The 21,670-nt window shown below is 43.7% G+C and overlaps 1 protein-coding gene across 3 annotated transcripts in view; it reads left to right on the top strand.

Annotated features, from left to right (window-relative positions):
* DNAJC6 (DnaJ heat shock protein family (Hsp40) member C6) overlaps positions 1-21,670 on the top strand; it is a 163,930-nt gene that overhangs the window by 110,602 nt on the left and 31,658 nt on the right. For all 3 annotated transcript variants that reach the window (XM_051999494.1, XM_051999493.1, XM_051999492.1), the window contains 7 exons: positions 8,741-8,863; positions 13,998-14,131; positions 15,154-15,348; positions 16,742-16,859; positions 18,457-18,536; positions 19,504-19,697; positions 19,997-20,077. In XM_051999494.1, the coding sequence (XP_051855454.1) occupies positions 8,741-8,863; positions 13,998-14,131; positions 15,154-15,348; positions 16,742-16,859; positions 18,457-18,536; positions 19,504-19,697; positions 19,997-20,077 (925 nt within the window). The remainder of the gene's footprint in view (positions 1-8,740; positions 8,864-13,997; positions 14,132-15,153; positions 15,349-16,741; positions 16,860-18,456; positions 18,537-19,503; positions 19,698-19,996; positions 20,078-21,670) is intronic.

The following is a 21,670-nucleotide window of genomic DNA, read 5'->3' as shown; positions in this document are numbered from 1 at the left end:
CACCATCTGGTGGTGGGGGAGCCTGTCCCCTACCTCTCTCCCCTCTCCCTCAGCTGTGACCTTGTGCACAGGCCCGGAGTCCCGTCCCTTTCCCCAGTTACAAGTCAAGGGAGAACCTGGTTCGTAATACTTGCCCCGCTTGGCCCAGGTGCGAAACTCCTAGGTATGGCTCTGTGGGAGCGTTTAAAAACCACGTCAAATCCTTTTCCAGTGAGCCTCCATTTTCTCATCTTGGAAATGGGGACGAGGAGTTTGGATTAGAGCTAGATTTTGAACGCGAGGTCAGCTGGCCGTTGGTGGTTTGGAGGGCTGGGGAGGGGGCGAACAATCCCGCAGCTCTATTTCCAGGAGCCTCTGCCTCAGAGGCGGCCGTTTCCTTTGAGTAGGCGTTAGACACATGACCAGCACCGGGAGAAGCGGTTCCTGGGCTCCCCACGGCTGCCAGGGGCTCCGGACTCGGCTTAGCGCACGTTGGCGGTCCCTTCCAGCACTCATGTTCCCTAAGGCTGAGACTTTCTCCCGGGAGGTGACACAGCGGAGACAGCGCTGGGCTTGTAATTGGAGGCACCCTCAGTCCCTGCTTGTCTTCTGCAGGGGATTAAGTGTATCAGGGTTAAGTGACTTGCTAGGGTCCCACAGCTCCCACGTATCCGAGGCTAGATTTGAACTCAGGTCCTGACCGCAGGTCCGGTGGTCTGGCCGCTGCCCGTAGGACACAACAGATCATCCTGTGGTGCCTCCGTCAGGGTGGGAGTGGAAGGCGGCAGACGATGAGTCTGAGCCCGTGGGGCATTTCTGGGATAACCCAGGGCCATTTTGTAGAGTTGGGAGAATGAAGGTCTGGGTTCAAGTCCTGATTCTGTGACTTAGTTGCTTAGTGTGACCGTGGGAGCTTCCCTTCTGGGTCTCCGTGTCCTCTGTAAAATAGACAAGCCTCCGTTTCAGACCCCGTGAGCCCGGGCCGCTGCCTCCAGCCTCCAGAAAGGGACTTTAAAGGCAGAACAAAGCCTGCCCTGGGCCCCCTTCCCTGCGCTTCGGGGGAAGCTGATTCTTGCGTCAGAACTCTGTTTGGCAAACTCCGGGACCTCGTGCCGAGAACCTCAGTCGCTCGTGGGTGTGGCTGCGGTACCGCAGGGTCCCAGGGGTGCCCGAGAGCCTCTTTGGAGGGCGACTGTTCCTTCTGTTTCCATCCCCAAGCAGGGGCCCTTGACGTGAGTCTTAACCTTTTCCTGCCTGTGGGAAACCACTTATCACCTCCCCGTATAAAGTGTGGAGCATGATGGGAAGAGCGTGGATCCTGAAATCCAGGGAAACTCCTCCTCCTGAGTAGCCCTGGGACTCTGGGCTGCTCACATGCCTTTTATGAGCATCAGTTTTCTCATCTGGAAAATGGGATTGTATTTACCTTAGGAAACTATCAATGCAAAGCTATTTGTGACCTGAAACACCTCCTGACTTTCTCTTCCTCTACTAGGCCCTTTATTCCAGTTTATAAACATACTCAGGTTTCTAATATCTGGAAGAAAAAAACAGCTTTCCTTGATCCTGATATTCCCCCAAAATATTAGCCTTCTCTTCATTGTCAAAGTCCTTTTAAAACAGAATTGGCCCTCACGGCTTCTCATCCGCTCCTGGGACTTCAGGGATCACGCCTCCGCAAACGATGCTCGATATTCTTTCCTCCACCCCTGGACTTCTGCCCGGAGCATCGGTCCCATGTTCCCACCTGCCAGGTCATCGTATACCAAGGGTGAGAGTTTCCAGAGCTCCTCCCCTTTTCTCAGGCTTTCTGTTACCGGTCCCTGTCTCCTCCTGGTTGCCGAAGCTCATGGCCTTGATGTTCATCCAACGAAGGAGCGCCAGCATTTTGTCTTGGCCGTGTGCCTGGTCTCTGGATGCTCCCGTCCAGCGTAAGAGCCGAAATTCAAGCCCTCAGCTCTTCTCTCCTGCTCCGGTCCGACAGAATCCACCTTTCGGCCTCGTCTAGACCCTCTGTGATCTGTCTCCGACATTGCGGCTCCCGCAATCTGTTGCAAAGTCAATCTAGCCCCTCCCTCTTCTGAGAGCTTTGAGGCTTCTGATTGGCAAAGCCCTCCTGGAATGGGTCCAATCGGACCTTTCATTCTTCACTTTTTATTTTCTATATTTCAGCCTCTGAACACTAGTGGGGGGGGTGCTAGACACGGTGCTTTTCTTGAAGGCCGGAGGATCCATTCTTTTATCAGACAGCTCCCTAGCACTTACTAGAACACATTGGCCTTGTCCATCGGAGAGAGACGGAGGAGACCCTTGAAACAAAGGAAAAGACCCAAGATGCTTCCGTCTCTGTTGACATGTGCCAACGAACAACAAAAACTGCTCATGAGATGTTACAGGATTTCAAAACCTGCAGGAGTCATTGGATCCCCTGAGACGTGATCTTCTAAGACAATCAATCAATTAAAAACCCAATAAAAAACCAACCACCTATCAAGTGCCGGGCATTGTGCTACCCTGGGGATACAGAAAGGGACAAAAGACGGTCCCTGCCCTCCAGAAGCTCCGAGATCACCCCAACTCTTCGGAGATCCCCGTACGGATGAGATTCCAGAGCCGGAGGCTGTCCCCTTATTGCGATGAGGCTGTTGCCCAGCTGCCCCCCGAGTGGGGCCATCTTGTCCCCAGCTCCCCAGCACGGGGCTTTGCATAACGTAGACTCCCCATAACTGGGGCTCTCTGAGCCTCGTCTTAACAATAACACTCACTCCCCCTCTGGGTCCCCGTGAGGATTCAGGCCGATGATGTGAGATTCTGGGGAATCTCACGTTAATGACGCTGCTTGTGAGTGCGAAGATCGATTTCCAGATCTCTGATTTCACTGGCAACGGGAACTCCCACGTAAGAGAATTCCCTCCACCAATCCTGTTCAACGCCTCCTCTGCAGTTATAAAGTTAGGAAACCATAACTATATATTATATATAGGATGGACATAATATACAGTTTAATATAGTTAATAATGTATAGTTTATATAACTGTAGTTGTAGTTAGAAAGTTACCTGGGCCATGGGAAGTTAGGTGACTTGTCCAAGTTTGTATGTCAGTAAGAGGCAGGACTCGAACCCTATCCACTATATCGCACATCCTTTCTTCATAGGAATTATATTATTCTGTAGTTATTGTAATTGCTATTGCTGTTAGCTTAATTGACTTAAGTACATGACTAGTAATTCCAGAAAAGATGCCCAAGTTTAGCTGGTGAGTTGGCAGCTAGATGGCACCGTGGGGCCACAAGGCAGGGGTGACCAACCTGTTTCCTCTCCCAGTCCCTTTTTGCCCGAGAAGTTTTTACTTCTGCTGCGTTTGTGCGTGCTCGTGCGCACGTTGTGTGACCGGAGCTCAGGCTGGTGGGCAAGCGCAGCCGGAAACACCTAGGATTCGTCACCCAGAGAATTTGCAATTAATTCTCAGTTGTTGCATTCAGAAACTGTTGCCAAATACTTTTGTGACTCTATATTCAATTATGATACCCCCCTCCCCCCCATGAGGTTGCAACCCACAGTTTAAGAAGCTTTGTCATAGCACAAGACTCTGGGTTTCTTCCCGTGTGACCCTGGACAAGTCACTTGACTGCCTCAGTTTCCTCATTTATAAAATGGGCTGGAGAATGAAATGGCAAAGCATTCCTGTATCTTTGCCAAGAAAACAAAAAAAAAAGGGGTCAAAGAGACTCAGACACAACCATAATGACTGAAGAAAACCACTGACTAGGCAGCCAAACCCTTCCCTCTCGGGACCTGGAGAACTTTAGGACATTGGGAAAAAGCATCTCAGTTTTCTTCTGACTTTAGCAGCTTTTGCTACTACCCTCAGCAAATGAAGTTCTGCAACCCATCTGGGACACCTTGTTCTTGGGGAAGAAGGAGAGGAGAGGGCGACATTGGATCGAGCCCAAGTAACGTTCTGTCCCCTTGCTCTGGGATGAGAATATGAATTTGACTCATCAGCACCATGTTTTATGACCTGGAGTTAACAGGGTGTGGCCCAGGGCCTGGGGAAAGCACTGGACAGTCCTAGACTTAATGTTTCTGTTTATTTGGTGGGACTGAGAACTCCAAAGAGTTACAAAAATGGCTTTTTTTATTGCTGTTTTCTTTTTTCATTTTGATTGATTTTTTTGTTTTTCTGTTATTATTATTTTCAAATATATTCTTTTCCTTCCTCAATTCAACCAGTCATCCCTTACAACTCAGAATTAAAAAAAAAAGATATAGAGGGGGTGGAGCATTTGAGCAAAAGTCATTAACATATCAACTGAGTATGATGGTTTTGGCAATTTCTTATACCTGGAGTCCCCCACCTCTGCAAAAAAAACAAAAAAAAAAACAAAACAGGTAGATTTTCTTATCTTTTCCTTAGGTCTGAGCAGGGTGGATAAAATCAGGCAGGAAGGATTCAGTTTTGTTGTTCTTTCCAGCCATGTTTGTCACTCTCCTATCTTCATTCCGAATTGCCTTCCAGTATGTTTGGATCGATATTCAGGTCTACCCATGTAAAGGGCCGGAACTCTGGAGAAGTCTACTTGCCACAAGGTGTTAACTCGGTGGAACTGATGAGACAATGGTTCTCTAGTTCCCAGATATACTTAGAACTTAGCATGGTGATGCCATGGTTCTCTAGTTCACACATGCTCAGTGTGCTGTAATTACAATAAGGTATATAAGGGCTAAGAAGGACTGGAAGAGAGATCTTCCATCTTTGACCAGCCTCGTGGTAACTCTCCTGCCTCCTGCACTAAGAGCAAAACTGGGCCAGAATGAAGACTCTAGACTCTGTTCTTGACCATTCTCGTGGTGACTATACTGCTGAGCCCAAGGCCCATCCGAAGGACCTCCAGAAAGCCAGCCCAAACGTTACATACCAACAATGCATTAGTGTGCTTTTATTTTTCCTAACAAGCCCCTTCCATATCAACTCTTTTTTCTCTCTCCATCTCTGTCTCTCATATATACATTTTTCACAATTTTCTTGGCGTTAGCACAACCATACTTTTTTTAAAAAGTATTTCTCTTGTTCCTACCATTTTGGAGCATTATTTCATAGAGTTTTAGTGATTTGCGGTTTTCCTGAACTTTTTACGTCTACCCAATACTTATCCCATTAGAGAATTCCCTTCTTAATTTTCCATATTTTTGATACTTCCCTTTAAATCTTGATGAGCAGATCCTTATCAGAGCTGGGTAAGGATATTAGAGAAGTTACTGTGAAGTCTTATGCGGAAACATTTATTGTGTGGAGTTGAAAACCCTAGCGAACAAAAATAGCTTCCTTTGATTGAAATTTCCCTTTTAGCAATGCCTTTATGGTATTTTTTTAGATTATATGCATGCTTAAAAATTCCTAATTACATGTTTATTTAATGGTATGTAATTATGCGTCAAGTAAATATATAATTATAGATGACTTGAAGTGCTTATTGTTTACTTGATTAAATTAGTGACTTGGGAGCTGTTAGTATATTTAACCAAGCATGACTTGCCCAATTTTTGGCCCCGAGATCATTTATCAGTTGGGCATTGCAGCTGAAGGCCCTTCAAGCTATTTTTTGGAGGAGTGAAATAAAATGAAAGATATCAGAGCTAGAAGAAACCTTAATAGCTACTTAGGCTAAATCCCTATTTTTGTAAAGGAGGAAACTAAATCCCAGAGAGGGGGAATCACTTGTTCAGGTTCAGATTGTTAATTAGTGACAGAGCTAGTCCCCCGGCCCAAATCCTCTCTTCCTCAGTGGAATGTTTTTTTTTTTTTTTCTTTCTTGCTAATCATGGATATTTCAATAAAAATTATGAGGAAAACAAATTTTAGTTATTTTTAAAGTGTCTCCCTATGTCTTTGTCACAATCCCTTTCTCTCTCACCTGTACACAATTTAGCAAAGCACAGTGGGAAAAAAAACTTAAAACTGGAGAATCCCAGGTCTCTTGGATTTGCATGGAGAGGAAGGTATTTGCTATTTTTATGGTTCCTTTTGGGAGAGCTGATAGCAAGGGGCAGAGTTTCTCCGTATTTGGTCTGGTCATTATTTCCCATCTTTATTTTCCTGACTTTATCAAAAACCACATCTAGTACGATGATGTCAGAATTCAAAATTGGGGGTGGGGGCAAGGGAGAGAATAGGCATTTCTAAAGTTCCTGCTATGTGCTGGGCTCAGTGCTAAGAGCTTAACAGATATGTTCTTGTGTCATCTCCACAACAATCCTTTGGGGTAGGCACTGTTATGATTTCTGTTTTACAGCGAAAATATGAAGTCAGATTGAAGTTTAGGAACTGTCCTAGGTCATACAGTAAATGTCCAGGGCCAGATTTGAACTCAGATTTTCTTGACTTCCAGGCCAAGTTCTATCCACTCTGCTATCTCATTGCCTCTGGGTAGTTCCCACAGTATTGAGTACTACGACAGAATGGGTCATTCCACTGTCTTTTATGGCGAAAAGAACATCATAAAAATCTTTAGAGATCTTTTCCATTTTTTATCTCTAGGGTATCTTTTTCCCAGAACGGATACCATTCGAGAAAGGAACCATACGACAAAAACAGGTCCCTTCCAGCCGGAAAGCGTTTGCGGTTTAATATGCCCCCCTCGCCCCGCTCCCTGCTCCAGTCTAAATTAAACACACACAATGAATGATCTAGTCTTGCTTCCTTAGGAAACTCTCAGAGCATTTGTTCTTTAACAAGTAGTGAGTTACCTGCACTGTCCATTAGCACCGAGAGAACGCAAGGTCCCAGCGTATGAACCCTCCATAGCGCAGTTAGGGCACATCGTAAGGCGGTCTTGGATCGCTTGAGCAAGCATGAAGAATCGGTAACATCCGGTTGGACGACGCCTGCTATTTTTGATGGCAAACCTCCCTTCGCTAAAGGTGCTTTACCTGGCCAATAAGATGTATTTGTGCCTTGTGGGATAAAGGCCATCGCTGACCTCCAGCTGTAGGGGGAGGAAAGGATTCTGATTAAAACCAGTTCCTAATTGTCCTGGGCAGCGGGGAGCCACAGTGACTCACATCAGAGGAGACTATATTAATGCTAGTTATCCATATTCATATCCTTTAACATATTTAACATGTATTGGACTGCCTGACATCTGGGGGGGGGGTGGGAGGAAGGAGGAGAAAAGTTGGGACAGAAGTTTTTGCAAGGGTCAGTGTTGAAAAATTACCCTTGCATATGTTTTGTCAATAAAAAGCGATGATAATAAATAATGTTAGTTACCTTCATCCTCATCTTTGTTGTCCGAGAAGGAAACCTTGCAATAGCGTTTTGGCCATTGAACTCTAGGTTTCCACACCAGAGCCTGGGGGTGGTGATTCCGTGTTATTATTGGTCTCATTTAGGAGATACAAGCACCTTCTGTGCTAGTCAGTAGCAGAGCTGAGACTGGAACCCAGGCCTTCTTCCCTGAAATCTGGAAGCTTTTCAGCCAGCGGTCCCCACCGTATTCCTTCCTCCCTTATATGAGCTGGAAGTTGAAGCGGAACAATTGCTCTGAACACATTTGCCTGTCATCAGCACGCTTTGTTTGCAGCCCCTGGACACACCTACAGATGCGTTGTCTCTTTCTCCTCAAAGCCTGGGCGGACACTTGAAAAGACCTTCTACACATCAGTTCTTATCGTCTTCATTGCCTTCTCAGCTTTTTCCTTCTAGAGACGCCTGGGACCAGTGGCCATCCCGCTGCCCTTCTCTTCTATATTGCTCATAGGTATCTGGGAACAATGGAACCTGGAGAAAAAGAATTGCTTTTTGTTATTGAATCAAAGTACTGGGGTCCAGCTTCCCAGAAGCCCTTTCAGGACAGGTCCGGTGCCAGGAGGATGGACATGAGAGGCGCTGCACCCTACGCTCAGATGACTTCTCTTTCATCTGCTCAGTGTCTGTATTTTGAGGATGTTTCGTTCCATGTACTCTGGATATTAGAGATAGTATGATGATTGTTAGGGAAGAACATTCTGGAACTCCTGTGGGTCCCTGCAAGATCCACCCGATTTTTGAATGACGATTTGATTTGCGAGAATACCGCCTCCATTACAGCTTATTTGGGGAACTCTCAATTGGTCGATCTTAATTGAAAACCACATATCTGAACATGTTTAACATATATTGGATTACTTGCCATTCAGGGAGGGGGTAGGGGAAGGAGGGGAAATTTGGAACGCAAGGTTTTGTAAAGGTCAAGGTTGAAAATTTATCCAGACGTATGTTTTGAAAAGAAAAAAAAGCATTCATAAAACATGTAAAAAGAAAATTGAATGAGATGCTGTTAGAAAAAAAGATGTTGTTAGAATAAGGTAATATACATTCATGGTATAAGTGGTGAGTTTAGAGCGAAGAAGGCTTGGGTTCAAAACAAGCCCCAACACCATGATTTTGCCCTTCTGGGGTGCAGTGCCTGGCATATAGTAGGCACTGAATAAGCGCTTTATCTTCCTTCATAGCTCTATGTACTATGCTGTCCACAATTAGCACGGAAGAGAACGATCCCCCAGCTCTCTCTCCTTCCCCTCCCTTTCCCCTGTCTTTTCCTGTCCTCTTCCCTCCCCCTCATTCTTACATCCCTCTTTTCGTTATTTTTTATTTCCTCTGATCCCCTTCTCTTGACTATTAGAAGAAGTACTTGTGTGTGTAGCACCCCCCGCCCCCGTGTCCCTCTGAGCAGGCCATCGAGCCAGGAGCAACACTTATGTCTTTGTCGTGGTCCCCAGGTCTCCGAGTGCAGCTGGCCCATGCGACAAGCCCCGAGCCTGCACAATCTCTATGCTGTGTGCAAGAACATGCACAACTGGCTTCAGCAGAACCCCAAGAACGTTTGCGTCATCCACTGCATGGTAAGTGAGCCCCGGAAGTGAGAGCTTCTCTGGGGCCCTCTGGAAGAAGCTCAGCCTGGGTCCCCAGCCTTGGGGCCTCCCCGCTCCTTCACTCTGGGCACCCTTGACACTTCTCTGGGTACCCAGACTGCCCCTCCCTCCCACTTTGCACCTGCAGTGCTTAGAAGGATGCGTGGAGTAAGCAGTTCATTAGTGCTTATCGATGGCTAGATCTGACCCAGCCTCCCTTGTCTTTGGGCTTCCCACCTCCAGCTGGCCCGGATGCCCGTCCTTAGGGATTTCTAAAGTCACAACTCCCTAACATGGCGGAGAACCGTGTCGGCAGGTGCTCACGGGTGTGCAGAGGTTACTGGAGTTTTCCTTCGCTCTCTCTCCCTCTCCCCAATGGGCAGAATCAGTTATTAATACTAGGGAATAGAACCAGTTGTTATTAATACTAGGGATTAGATCCAGTTATTAATACTAAGGAATAAAACCAATTGTTATTAATACTAGGGAATAGAACCAGTTGTTGTTAATACTAGGGAATTGAACTAGTTATTAAGGCCAGGGAATAGAACCAGTTGTTATTAATACTGGGAAATAGAACCAGTTGTTATTAATACTAGGGATTAGATCCAGTTATTAATACTAAGGAATAAAACCAATTGTTATTAATACTAGGGATTAGATCCAGTTATTAATACTAGGGAATAGAATCAGTTGTTATTAATACTAGAGAATAGATCCGGTTATTAATACTAGGGAATAGAACCAGTTGTTATTAATACTGGGAAATAGAACCAGTTATTAATACTAAGGATTAGAACCAATTGTTAGTAATACTAGAGAGTAGAACCAGTTATTATTAATACTAGGGAATAGAATCAGTCAACAATACTCTTCAGAGACAGTGATGTTATTAAATTACAAATTAATTTGAGCATAATATTTTTGAGATTTAATGAAATCCAAACAATTCAGATGGACCACAGATTTTAAACCTGGTGAGGGGGACCTTTAAAAGTTCACCTCATTCAATCTATGGATATTTACAGATCAGGAACCTGAGACCCAGAGAGGTTAATTGTCTTGCTGAAAGTCACACAGGAAGTAAGTTACAAACATAGGATTTGAACTCAGAGCCTTAGACTCCAGATTCACTATTTTTTCTGCTTATCTAGTAAATCTTAGTTCCAATCTCAATTCTGTCCCTTGCAACCTCAGCATCTTGGAGGTAAATCTCTCTAATCTTCCATTTCTTTCACTATAGAATGGGGTACTTGGACATGAATTTGAACTCAGGTCTTCTTGATTCTTGGTCCAGTGCTCTATCCACTGTATCCTCTAGCTGCCAACAGACACAAGCACTTTAATGTTTTATCTCATAAAAAGTTCAGTAGTGAGTTGTAAAACAAAGTGTGTTGCCACGTCTGAGGGGAAGCTCATTACTGAGCCTTGGGTTCAAGTCTTGGCTTTGTTACTGAATGATCCTGGCACCTGAAAAGTGAGAATTCAGTCTTGAGAGAAGCTTAATCTATTCCAAGCCCTGATTCCATGGGGCTCCATCCTGGTTCAGCTAGACCTGGAATATTGACTGTGTCCTGGTCAGAATCTTAATTTACTCTTATTAGAAAAGAAATTCTCTTTTAAAAATAGATTTATGCTTTTATTGGTCAAAGAAACTTTGAAATTTCCTTCTCTGGAAAACAAGAATATTTCAAGGCCCACATGATCTTGCATTTTGTAACACTGACAGTGCTATAGCAAAATCAGCTAGATTATTTTGAAGTAAGTTCATCATTATTCTACTTAACACTTTGGACAGGGGAGGAGATGAGATATAGGTTTTGGTAACTGGAATAGGAGAAAAAAAAAGAATATTTGCTCTTGTATCTCCCTCTCTCTCACTTTTCAAAACTCCCATTATTAAAGCAACAGCATTTGACATTTCATTAGGTCTCAATGATAAAATCCAAAGGAGTTTGCTTCCTTAGAAAGACTAGTTTGTACGTCTCAAGAGCTCGTCTTTAGGGGCTAAATGGAAAAATTCATCAGATCTGAAAATTATTTCCCAACCTATTATACTTCAAAATCTGACTGACTTTCATATTTGAGAGCCTTTCACCTCTCTAGAATCATCTTTCTTTTTAGAAAGTCTAGTGAGGAAATAAAAGGGAATTATACAATAAGAGGAGCTTGAGCTTGGGGTACTCTCTGACAAGGATGTGTTTACAAAGAGCAAATCCACAAGATCAAAGAAGGACCGGTTAGCCACAGGCAAATCCTGAAGAGTGACAAGACCCTGAGTTAATTAACATCTGTTTGCCCATGGCTGCCAGATCTGTGTATCCAGCTCCCCGGTACCACTCCTGAATTCCCAATGCCAGTTATCAACTGCCTCTGGAAAGAATTAAATAGAATTGATTATAGTTTCCCTTCTAAATTCCTTTTTTTTCTTGAAAGGGACATGATCATCCTTCTGTTCACTCAAATTTGTCATCTTGAGCCTTTTTCTTTCCTCTTATTATCATGAAGGCAGTCAGGTGGGTTAAGGGTTGAGTATTAGGGTTGGAGTAAGGAGACCAGAGTTCAAATTCTGCCTCAGACACTTACTTGCTGTGTGACCCTGGGCAAATGACTTAGTCTCTTTCTTCCCCAGTTTCCTCATTTATAAAATGGGGATAATATATATATTTTAATAAATGAGGATTTTTATAAATTTTTATTTTATAAATTTTATAAATGAGGATAATAATAGCAGCTACCTTCTAGGTTTGCTATAAGAAAAAAATGAGATCATGTCAAATCTGAAAGAGCTATATAATTTATTAGATGAAACATGTTTCCTTTCTTTATGGAGATTATAGTCAAGATGGGAAATTATTATAATAACTAACATAGTGTTTTGCAAAGTGTTTAATTAGAGCATTTGATCTTTACCTGTCAGCCCTGCAAGGGAGGTGCTATCATTTCCATTTTACAGATTAGGAAACTGAGGCAGGAAGCAGTTATTGACTTGCCTGGGATAACACAGATACTAAGTGTCTGAAGCTAGATTTGAATTCAGTTCCAGCACTGTATTCAGTATATCACCTAGATACAAATAGAAATTAGCTGAATGGCACAATGTTCCATCTTAAAGGCATGAGATAAAGGCAGAGTGGTTTGAGAAGTCCCTAAGGAGGAGGTAGCCTGCTCATTGCCAGCAGGTACTAAGTGGCAGGACCAGAATTTGAAGCCAATTCTTCTGAGTCTTAATCCACCCACATCCTTGCGGATTTTATCCTAGATCCCTTAATGAACACAAATGTTGTTGCTTAAAATGGAAGGAGGGCGACATCACTGTGTCACACTGTCTCCTAAATATGATTCTCAACTGAGTCAGATGAGAAGAGCATTAAGAGAGAACCAGCTTAAGGCTCTAGACCCAGATGAGTTATATATCCCATCATCCTGAAATAACTGGCAGATGTGATTCTAAAATGACCATCGATCCCTTGGAAGAATCCAAAGGAAAATGAGTTTTAGAGAATAGACATGAACTTATATTCTGATCCAAGCTTTAACTAAGGTAGGAAGATGGGGTGTTATTCCAGGGTGCCAAATTTACAAGGTTCTGATTGCCTTTGCAAGGTGAGCTCCTTCCGTTCTCTGTTCTGTTTTCCATCTTTCTCTCCATACCTGCCACAAAAGCAAAGACATCATGCTGGTGTTTCCTGGTCTTTGTCTCATCCCACACCAGCCTTCTGTTTGTTCAGGATGCACAAATCCCTAGTTACCAGTGAATTGGCTGTTGATCCCCAACAAACCTTCAGGACAGATCAGAAGTAGACGAATTATAATCACTTAGTAAAGCCATATGTGACCATTAGGGGTTTGCTAATAAGCTAAGCCCAAACTAACCCTAAATCTTGTTGATGATGGAGAGGTCCATAATTATGGGAAACTCCATCATGCATTTCTCTGCCACTTCTAAGTCTTGGGTGCCTACGAGTGCTTAGATATTGACTTCTAATCATAACAGTTGACCAGGGGAATTAGCCATCCCTATTTGGAGATAGCAGGAGAGCTGACAGATACTCTCATATCCGTGGGGAGAAAATGAAGAGATCTGCCTGTGACGGCAGTGTGGGTAGCTGAACTCATAGTCAATGGAGAGACTCTACATGAAGATTTGGGTTAATGGATCAAGATTCCATTGAGTCAGATTTGAACTCACATTTTCTGACACTAGGCTGAGCACTCTGTGCGCTCTGGCACGCCCCGGGGCCCTTTAACAATACTGAACTTATCAGGAGCTACCTCTTAAATCCCCCCCAAAAAAACAACTGGAAAAGTAAAGATGAGAAGGGTCTGGATCCTAGTTTATTTGGGAGAGAGAAACAACATTAAAAAATTGATTTACAATCCATTAATTTAACCTTCAATTCATTAAATTGTGAGCTTTCTTAGGGCAAGCGCTGGCTTTTGCCTCCTTTTGTTTTTAACTCCCAAAACTTAGCATAGTGCCTGGCACTCATTAAGTATTGGTTGGTTAGCACAATGAGGATACAAAAATGCCCCCTTATGCTTAATTTCTCCTAATATTGCCCAGAATGAGGGAGGTGAAAGACACTGAGAGGGCATTAAGTGTTACTGTGTGATGTTCCAGAGGTCAGGACAAAGACCAGTATGTTTAAGTTATGTATTAAAGAACTTGTAACCGGGGCTGTCTAAAAAATGGTCTGCTCTTGTAGAGAGTGAGCTCCTTTTCATTCAGAAGGATTCAAGCCTAGGTTGGTAGACCGCCTTTTAAGGATGAAATAAAATAATGATGAGGATGATAGTGATGATATTTCCAAGTTTTCCAAGATCTTGACATACATTGTGACCATCCCGTTTTAAGCTAAGGGAGCAGACTCGGAAAAATTAAACGATTTGTCCATAATCTTATAGCTGAGAAGTGTCAGAGGAAGGTTTTGAAAACCAGCCTTCAAGGCTCCCAAGAGCAGCCCCCTACCCACTAGGCAATACTACCACTGAGAGTTTGGCTTCTAGTACCCATGTCACAGTCTCAGCATTTCAGGACAAAATGCCAGACAAGGTGTTAATGAGGCGGGGAGTTGGTCCAGCCCTGTTCACTGACGACTCGTTTTTGCCTTTTGTTTGGCAGGATGGACGTGCCGCGTCGGCAGTTCTGGTTAGTGCAATGTTTTGTTTCTGTCACCTCTTCTCTAATCCAGTCCCTGCTATTCAGTTGCTAAATGCAAAGCGACCTGGAATCGGACTTTGGCCGTCCCATAGGAGGTAGAGTATGCCGGTTACGAGCTTGGCTAGAACGTGGTAACTTGTCTTGTGCGCTGTTTGAAACTACCAGCCCTTGGGCCTTTCCTGGTTCGAATTGGTCCCAGAGAGCTGGCTTGGGCTCCGGGAGGCACAGTTCTGTGTTAATTAAAGTTCTGGGCATGGGGTGTCTTCGGAACATCCAGTGAACAACGAGTGGGAATGAAATTGCCCCAGTGTAGACGATGATGCTTGTAATTGGTCATACTGTTGGTTGGGACCCCACCAATGGAAGATACTGCCCGGCCACAAGTAGAAGAGCAAAATCTTCAATAGGTTTTTGCATATCACTCCAATATGGGGATGAGGAAAGATTCGATTTAACATGTATAATTCTGTATAATTCCTTGTTAGAACTTAAGCATTTGAGCGTAGGGCTGGGTTTTTGCCTTTTCTTTGTATTCTCACCACTTAGCATAATCCGTGCTCAAGAGTAAGCATTTAATAAAGGCTTTATTGCTTGGTGGGTACATTACATCAGCAAGGTCACAGGTTGGCAGGAGTTTGGGGAGATATACAGCAGGTTAAGCAGTTAAGTGGTTTTCTGCCTTCATTTCTTTAGGCTCATTGGTATCTCCTCCTTCAGTGCGCCATTTTAGTTTAGAATTGACCTTGGCTAGGCCAATGGCACACAAGTCTATCAGACTGCAAAGGCTCTGAGTAAGGGCCCACTGATAGATTGTTTGTCTCTTGCCTAAGACCTGGCCAAGCTGAATTGGGGAAGACTCGAAACCAGATTGGCCAGAAATAATGAATCTTTCAGCCCCCGTAATTTCCAAAGCCCCGGAGAGCACACTTTCTGCACTGTTGGAGGGAATATCCAGAGATTCCTAATTTCAGAGCCTTGAATTATTGATTATGAAGCTCTATTAGGGAAGCTGAATGAGCTGGATTTCATTTTACATGTCTGGGATTCTTAGGGGGAATAAAAGAATGGCTTTCCGTGGTATGATGAAAACCGATAGAGTCCTTTTCTTCTGTTTCAGATACATAGGATATATTTGTGATCTCATAGCTGACAAACCCGTCATTCCCCACTGCAAACCTCTCACAGTTAAGTCAGTCACTCTCAGTCCTGTCCCTTGTTTCAACAAACAGAGGAATGGATGCCGTCCATTTTGTGACGTACTCATTGGAGAAACCAAAATATTCACAACTTCCTTGGATTATGAAAGAATGAAGTGAGTTCTGGTTCTTTCCCCCTTTTCACTTGTTCCTCTTCCCAGTTGAGTCAGAATTTCCATGTAGGAGATTCACCATGGATCTCTCTATTGCTACTTAATTATAGAATCAGAGGCACGAGAGATGGGTTCCATCTTGTTTGGTTTGCTTGTTTTTATTGGACCTGGGCTTTCATTTGTGAAGAGAATTACCTGTCTTCAGGGGTCTTAGAGAGTTTCTTTTGACCATGAGAGATTAAGTGGCTTTCCCAGAGCTACACAGTTAGAGGGCCAATAAGGGCCGCTCTCTGTCCCCTACGTAGCCCGCACCTACATGCCTTTTGCATTAATTTGTTATGCACTTGAAACCCTTTTCCACTGCACCATAACTACCCAAGGCCATACAGTAAGAGGGCAGAATTGCTGTTTTTCAGTCATGTCTGACTCTCTGCGATGCCATATGGGGCCTTTTTGGCAAAGAGGCCAGAGGGGTTTGATATTTCCTTCTCCAGCTCGTTTTTCAGATGAGGAAGCCGAGGCAAACCCAGCATCCCACAGCTCAGTGACTATCTGAGAGCAGACTTGAATGCAGATGAGATTTCCTGAGTCCAAAAAGAGCATTCTGTACCCTGTACCCCAAGAGGGCTCAGGGCTCAGCTTCAAATTCAGATCTTCCTGCTTTGAGCCCATTGTTTGCTACAATATACAAACTACATAGTTGGACTTTCTTTTTAAGTGCAAGAAAAAACAACACAATTTAATTTTAAATGATTATCTTAAGGAAGCAGAGCAGTCCAATAGATTATTGAGGTTGCTGATAAACATCTGAGAAAATGAACAGCTCTGTAGAGCGGGGATGAGCCGTGTTATTTGCTGAGACAGATGGATGGGGAGGAGGTCTGGCACTAGCACAGTGTCCCCATGTCTGTGGCGGTGTCCTTGCCTTGTGGCACCAGCTTGTTCTTGCCAGTGCTGGCTGAAAACCAGACATTGTTCTGGCAGGAGGAGGGCAGAACAATGGGATTGGAGGTTCGAGCTGAGGCCGGACCAAGCCATTCGCTGGGTCAGAGCCCCCGTGTTCCCCTTGGTTGTTCCTGCTTTCAGTATCCCTGTAAAGGTTAAAATGGTGTGGCAACTGGTATCATTAACTTAATTAACACACTCCCTCCCTCCCTCATTCCCGTCTCCTTTTCCCTCCTCCCCCTCCTCTCTCTTTTCTTTCCTCCCTCTCCCTTCTCTCTCTCTTTCTCTCTTTCTTTTTCCCTTTCTCTCTCTTCCCCCTTCCTCTCCTTCCCTCCCTTCTTTTTTCTTCCCCTCCCTCCCTTCCTCTCTTTTTTCCTTCCATCTCTCCCTTCCTCTCTCCATCTTTCCCTCCCTCCTTCCCTCTCTCTGTGTTTGTCTTCTTTCTTTAAAGAGAATTTCGGGTCCAGGAAGGGAAGGTTGTCATTCCACTGGGGGTCACGGCTCACGGTGACGTGGTGGTGTCGGTTTACCACATGAGATCGACCATCGGGGGACGGTTGCAGGCTAAAGTATGGGCTTGGGCAGAAGGAAGGGAAGGGATGGTCTCTCCTCTATCCTATCTGAGTGTTTCCATGCTGCTAATGGAGCCCGAGAGTAGTTATCTCCATAAGACCTTATAGTATGGCAACACTAATAATAATAGCTAACACTCATGCAGCATTTGAGGATTTGCAGAGCACTTTCCATATATTACCTCATTTGGTTCTCACAACAGTCTGGGGAGGTGGGTGCCACTATTATCCCCATTTTAGAGGTGAGGAAACTGAACCTCTATGAGTCTTCTTGATTCCAGACCCACCTTTGGCCACTGGAACCAAACAACAATCCTGGGGTGATAATACTTGTGACAGTCAGAGTTGATCTTTATTTGATCTGTAAACTTCATCATTGGCCAAGAATAATACAGATATTATTTCATTTGTTTATTAAAACATATAGGCTAGATAGAAATCATCAATTCATGGCTGAGTTTCTTGAAGCTCATTAGAGATTATTCTTCCCATCTCCTTCTGTTCCAGAAATCTAGGAGACAGATACAGAGTCATAGATTTAGGCTTAGAAGACACCTTGGAGATCGTCCAATCTACCTTGTCATTTTATAAATGGGGAAACTGAAGCAAGATAGTTTAGATTACTCGGTTATGGTTGAATAGTCAGTTAAATAATCTCCTAAAATCTAAGTCCTCTGATCCTAGATCTGGGACTTTTCCTAGATAGGTAAAATGAAGTTAGTTGAGTGTAATAGGATGATTCAACCTAGTTCTGGAGGATCAGGAAACTTCCTTTAAGAGACTCTGGATTGGCTGCCGCTATTCCTTAGTTGGAATGTACACAGAGCCTTCTTGATAACTTTTTATCATGATGATGATTGACAGTTACATAGCATTAGAAACTGGCAAGGTGCTTCCTGGCCATGATCTCCCTTGTTGCTTATCAGAATTCTGAGAGACTGATCCTGAGGTTGTTGTTATACCCATTTTAAAGCTCAGCCCCTCAGGATCAGTATGGGATCGTTTGACCCAGTTCTTCCCAACTTCCAATTCATCCATCTTTTCTGTTGTGCTCCTGCGTCTGCTGCCTCTCATCTTGTATTGCTTGTTCTTGCCTTGACGTCCCAGGCAGAACACTTCACTCCTTTGCCTCCACTGCTGTTGTGTTCCTCAGCGTATTAGCGCAGAATGGGAGATGGCATCAAAGGAACCCTCCAGAACTGAGCTCCAATCTATAAGAAGTACCCTTTGTAGACCCAAGTCTGGATAGAAATTTCCATCAGTGATGAATTTTCCATCATCGCTTTGTTTGATCCCCAACATCAATAGCCCCACGATGTAGGGAGGGGACTCTCCATCACAACGCCCATTTTATAGATGAAGAGACTGAACCTCAGAGAAAGTCAATGACTTGGCCATGATCATAGAGTTAACCATTAGCAGAACAGGGATCACAGTTGTTTTAAGTGGAAGGCTGATGAGAGTACAAGAAGACCTTGGGGTCATCCACACTGTCACAGAAAGCTAGGAAAGGTGACTTTCTGGCTCTGCTTTGGGGAATCAGTCAAACCCTTCATCCAGAAGCATATTACATTTGTTTCTCTTTTCCCATTAGATGACCAATACTCAGATATTCCAGATTCAGTTCCACACGGGATTTGTACCCCTGGGCACAACAGTGTTGAAATTCACCAAGTAAGTATGACGTGAGTCTGAAGAGCCCAGCCTTGGGGGCCATTTTCAGGATGCAGTCTACATGTGATGGTTAGGGATTACGATACATTGTCGCCCTGAGCCCATGAGAAGGGATGTCAGAGACCATGGAGCCCAATGCCTCAGGTTTGGTTGTTGAGTCATTTTTCAGTCCTGCCCAAATGATTCCATTTGGGATTTTCTTGATAGAGATTCTGGAGAGCCATTTCCTTCTCCAGCTAGATGAGGAAACTGAGGCAGACAAGATGAAGTGACTTGCCCGTGGTCACACATTTAAGAAATATCAGAGACTATATCTGAACTCCGGTTCTCCTGACCTTGCTTGATTCCTCATTTTACAGATGAGTAAGCTGAATGTAGGGTCAGAGAACTAAAAGGGATTTAGAGATCATCTTGTCCAACCCTCTCTTTTTACAGATAAGGAAACTGAGGCCTAGAAAACTTAAATCACTTACCTATAGTCACATCATCAGCAAGTGACTGAGCCAGATTTCAAACTCGTGTCCCCAACTCCAAAGCCATTTCTCTTTACACTATATCCTCCTGGGTGATGTCTTTCAGACTTTTTAAAAATTCAAATGATGGAAGATTCCCCACCTCTTGAGGCAGCGTGGTCCACTTTGGCCAAGCTGTAATAATTAGAAAGTTTTCCTTTGCTCCTCTATCGGCAGCAGCAGTTTCTTCATTTGGAGACCATAATCCCTTTCCCTATGACTGCTCTTCAAATACTTAATTTTGTTTTCAGTTTTTTCTCCTAATGTTTATTTTTGAGTCTATCTCTGGGACTTCCTTGAAGATATTTCCCCCTTTATGAAAATACCAGAATCTCTAGGGAGGAGCCTTAGCTGGGGCCAGCCTGTAGCTTTGCGGATTTGTTTTAAGCAAAATAGTCATGGCTTTCCCATCGCCCTCTGAAAAATAACTCCAAACCCCCAACCTCTCTGTCTAGGCCTGAGCTGGACGCGTGTGACTCTCCAGAAAAATACCCCCAGCTGTTCCATGTGATCTTGGAGATCGAAATTGAACCTAATGACAGACAGACAGATTTAACTCCCCCCTGGGAAAATTTCTCCACAAAAGACATTAGTCCCAGCATCCTCTTCTCCTCTCACCAGGAGCAGCAGGACACTCTGGCCTCAGCAGGTAAGATTCCCCCATTCACTTCATGCCCTTCCCGGAGGTGCTGGATATACAAGGGCAAAAAAATAAACCAGGTCTGCCCTTGAGAACTGAGGGGCAACCATGTATCCAAAGAAAGGTTAATATAAGAAACACAAAACGTTTTGGGAGGAGCTCTCCTGCCCGGGGGAATAAATGAGCAAAATCTCAGGTAGGAGGCAGCCCCTAAGCTGGGCTTTCATAGGGCTAGTGAGTGCATGCAGCCTAAATGAGCAGAGGGGAGCTTCCAGTTGTGGGCAAACACTCCTATCTTCATGTTGTAGGTAGAGCCTCGGCGGATGTTTCTCAAGACAACCCAAAGCATGCTGGTCAAGGGGCTTTCTTTTCATCTCTCAACTGGCAAGGTACTCTCATTTTTTATTATAGCTTTTGCAATTTAAATATAGTGGGTTTTGGTTTGTTTTTAACATTTAACATTGTATGTTCCCCAATATCCCCCTTCATTTCAAAGAACAATCCCTCATCGCAAAGAATAAGAAAGGGGGTGAGGATAGGGCCACCAATTTAACAAAACACATCCCCAAAGACAGTATATGTGAAGTTCCTCACCCATAGTCCGCCATCTTTGTAAAGAAGTGAGGAGAGGAAGATCCTTTCTAGCTTTTCTTCCTGTGACTTGGTGCTGCCATCAGGACAGTTTAACCTTCTTGAGCACTGTGTAGGGAAATGAGATTTCTCACCTTGCAAAGGTTGCCACTCCCAGGGACACTGGTTTGTCCATACCTGTTGAGCCTTGGTTTGGTACAATCTCAAAGATCTTCTGGTAGAGACCTTGGCAGCCAACTTAGTAGTCAGCACTTGGAGTTGTTTCCATTTATTTTTTTGCATATGTTCATTACTTTTTTTCCTTTTTTCTTTTTAAGTTTTATTGATGTCTTCTGTTTTCATATAATAAATATTTAAATATTATTCTCACTTTGTGAGACGTCTTTTATAACAGGGAAAAGTTAAATAAAATGAATAATTCAGTGACCTCATTTGAAAGTATATATAACATTCAACATCCCCTAATTCTCTAAAAAAATGAAATCAAACAGGAATCTATTTTCAGTCTCTTCTCTCTCCCATCTTATTAAAAAAAAAGAAAAGTTACTTCACACATTCATCCAAAACATTTATTAGGCACCTATTGTATGAGACATTATATTAGGCATTGAAGATACAGTATCAAAAGCAAATCAGCCTCAGCTTACAGAGAGCCTGCGTTCATTCTATTATGTGAAACAAAATGCACATAGGTAAGTCAATTGAAAACAGATGGAAAATAAAAACAAGTTAATTTGGGGAAAGAATGGCAGTAGCCACTGGGGTGGGGGTCCAGAACCAGGGGAAGTCTCATATATAAAGGGAGTTACTCCACTAAAGCGAGCCATGGTTTTAATTATTATTATGTATGGAAAGATGGAGGCAATAAGAGGGACCGTCAAGTCCAAGCCCTTCATTTTACAGATGAGGAAACTGAGGTCAGAAAAGTGACTTGTTCAAGATGTAAAGCATCAGAGGTGAGATCAGAGCTAATGTTTCCAGAGCCAGGATGCTCGCTATCCACAATTTAATTGTTGTCTCGAGATATTTTTGAACTATATGTACCAATCTCAGTGTTTTTGAATTTGCTTCCAGAGTAGGGTTTTCCAAGATTAGTTAGCAGAGGTAGGAAGCATTCAGAAGAAGGGACCTTTCCTGCGTCACCATCCTGGAGATGGCTGCTTTTAATCCTAGGAGGGACTGAGGAGCATTACATTACTTGCTCTTTTTTTGGCACTGGATCCCTTTTCATTCTTGAAATTAACTGGTAGTTGTGTCTGATGTGAAACAAAAGGATGGCCTTTGCCGACTTGGGGCTGATGTGGATCCTGTCGATTCCCTATTTGAGAGGTTTCCTTCCTTCCCTTTCCATCTGAGAGAAAGCCCGCTGGCCTCCCAGGCTAACACAGAAC

Source organism: Antechinus flavipes, chromosome 4, assembly GCF_016432865.1.
Source record: "Antechinus flavipes isolate AdamAnt ecotype Samford, QLD, Australia chromosome 4, AdamAnt_v2, whole genome shotgun sequence".
NCBI lineage: Eukaryota > Metazoa > Chordata > Mammalia > Dasyuromorphia > Dasyuridae > Antechinus > Antechinus flavipes.
Note: the sequence above shows the minus strand (reverse complement) of the source record. Positions and strands in the feature narration are given on the sequence as shown.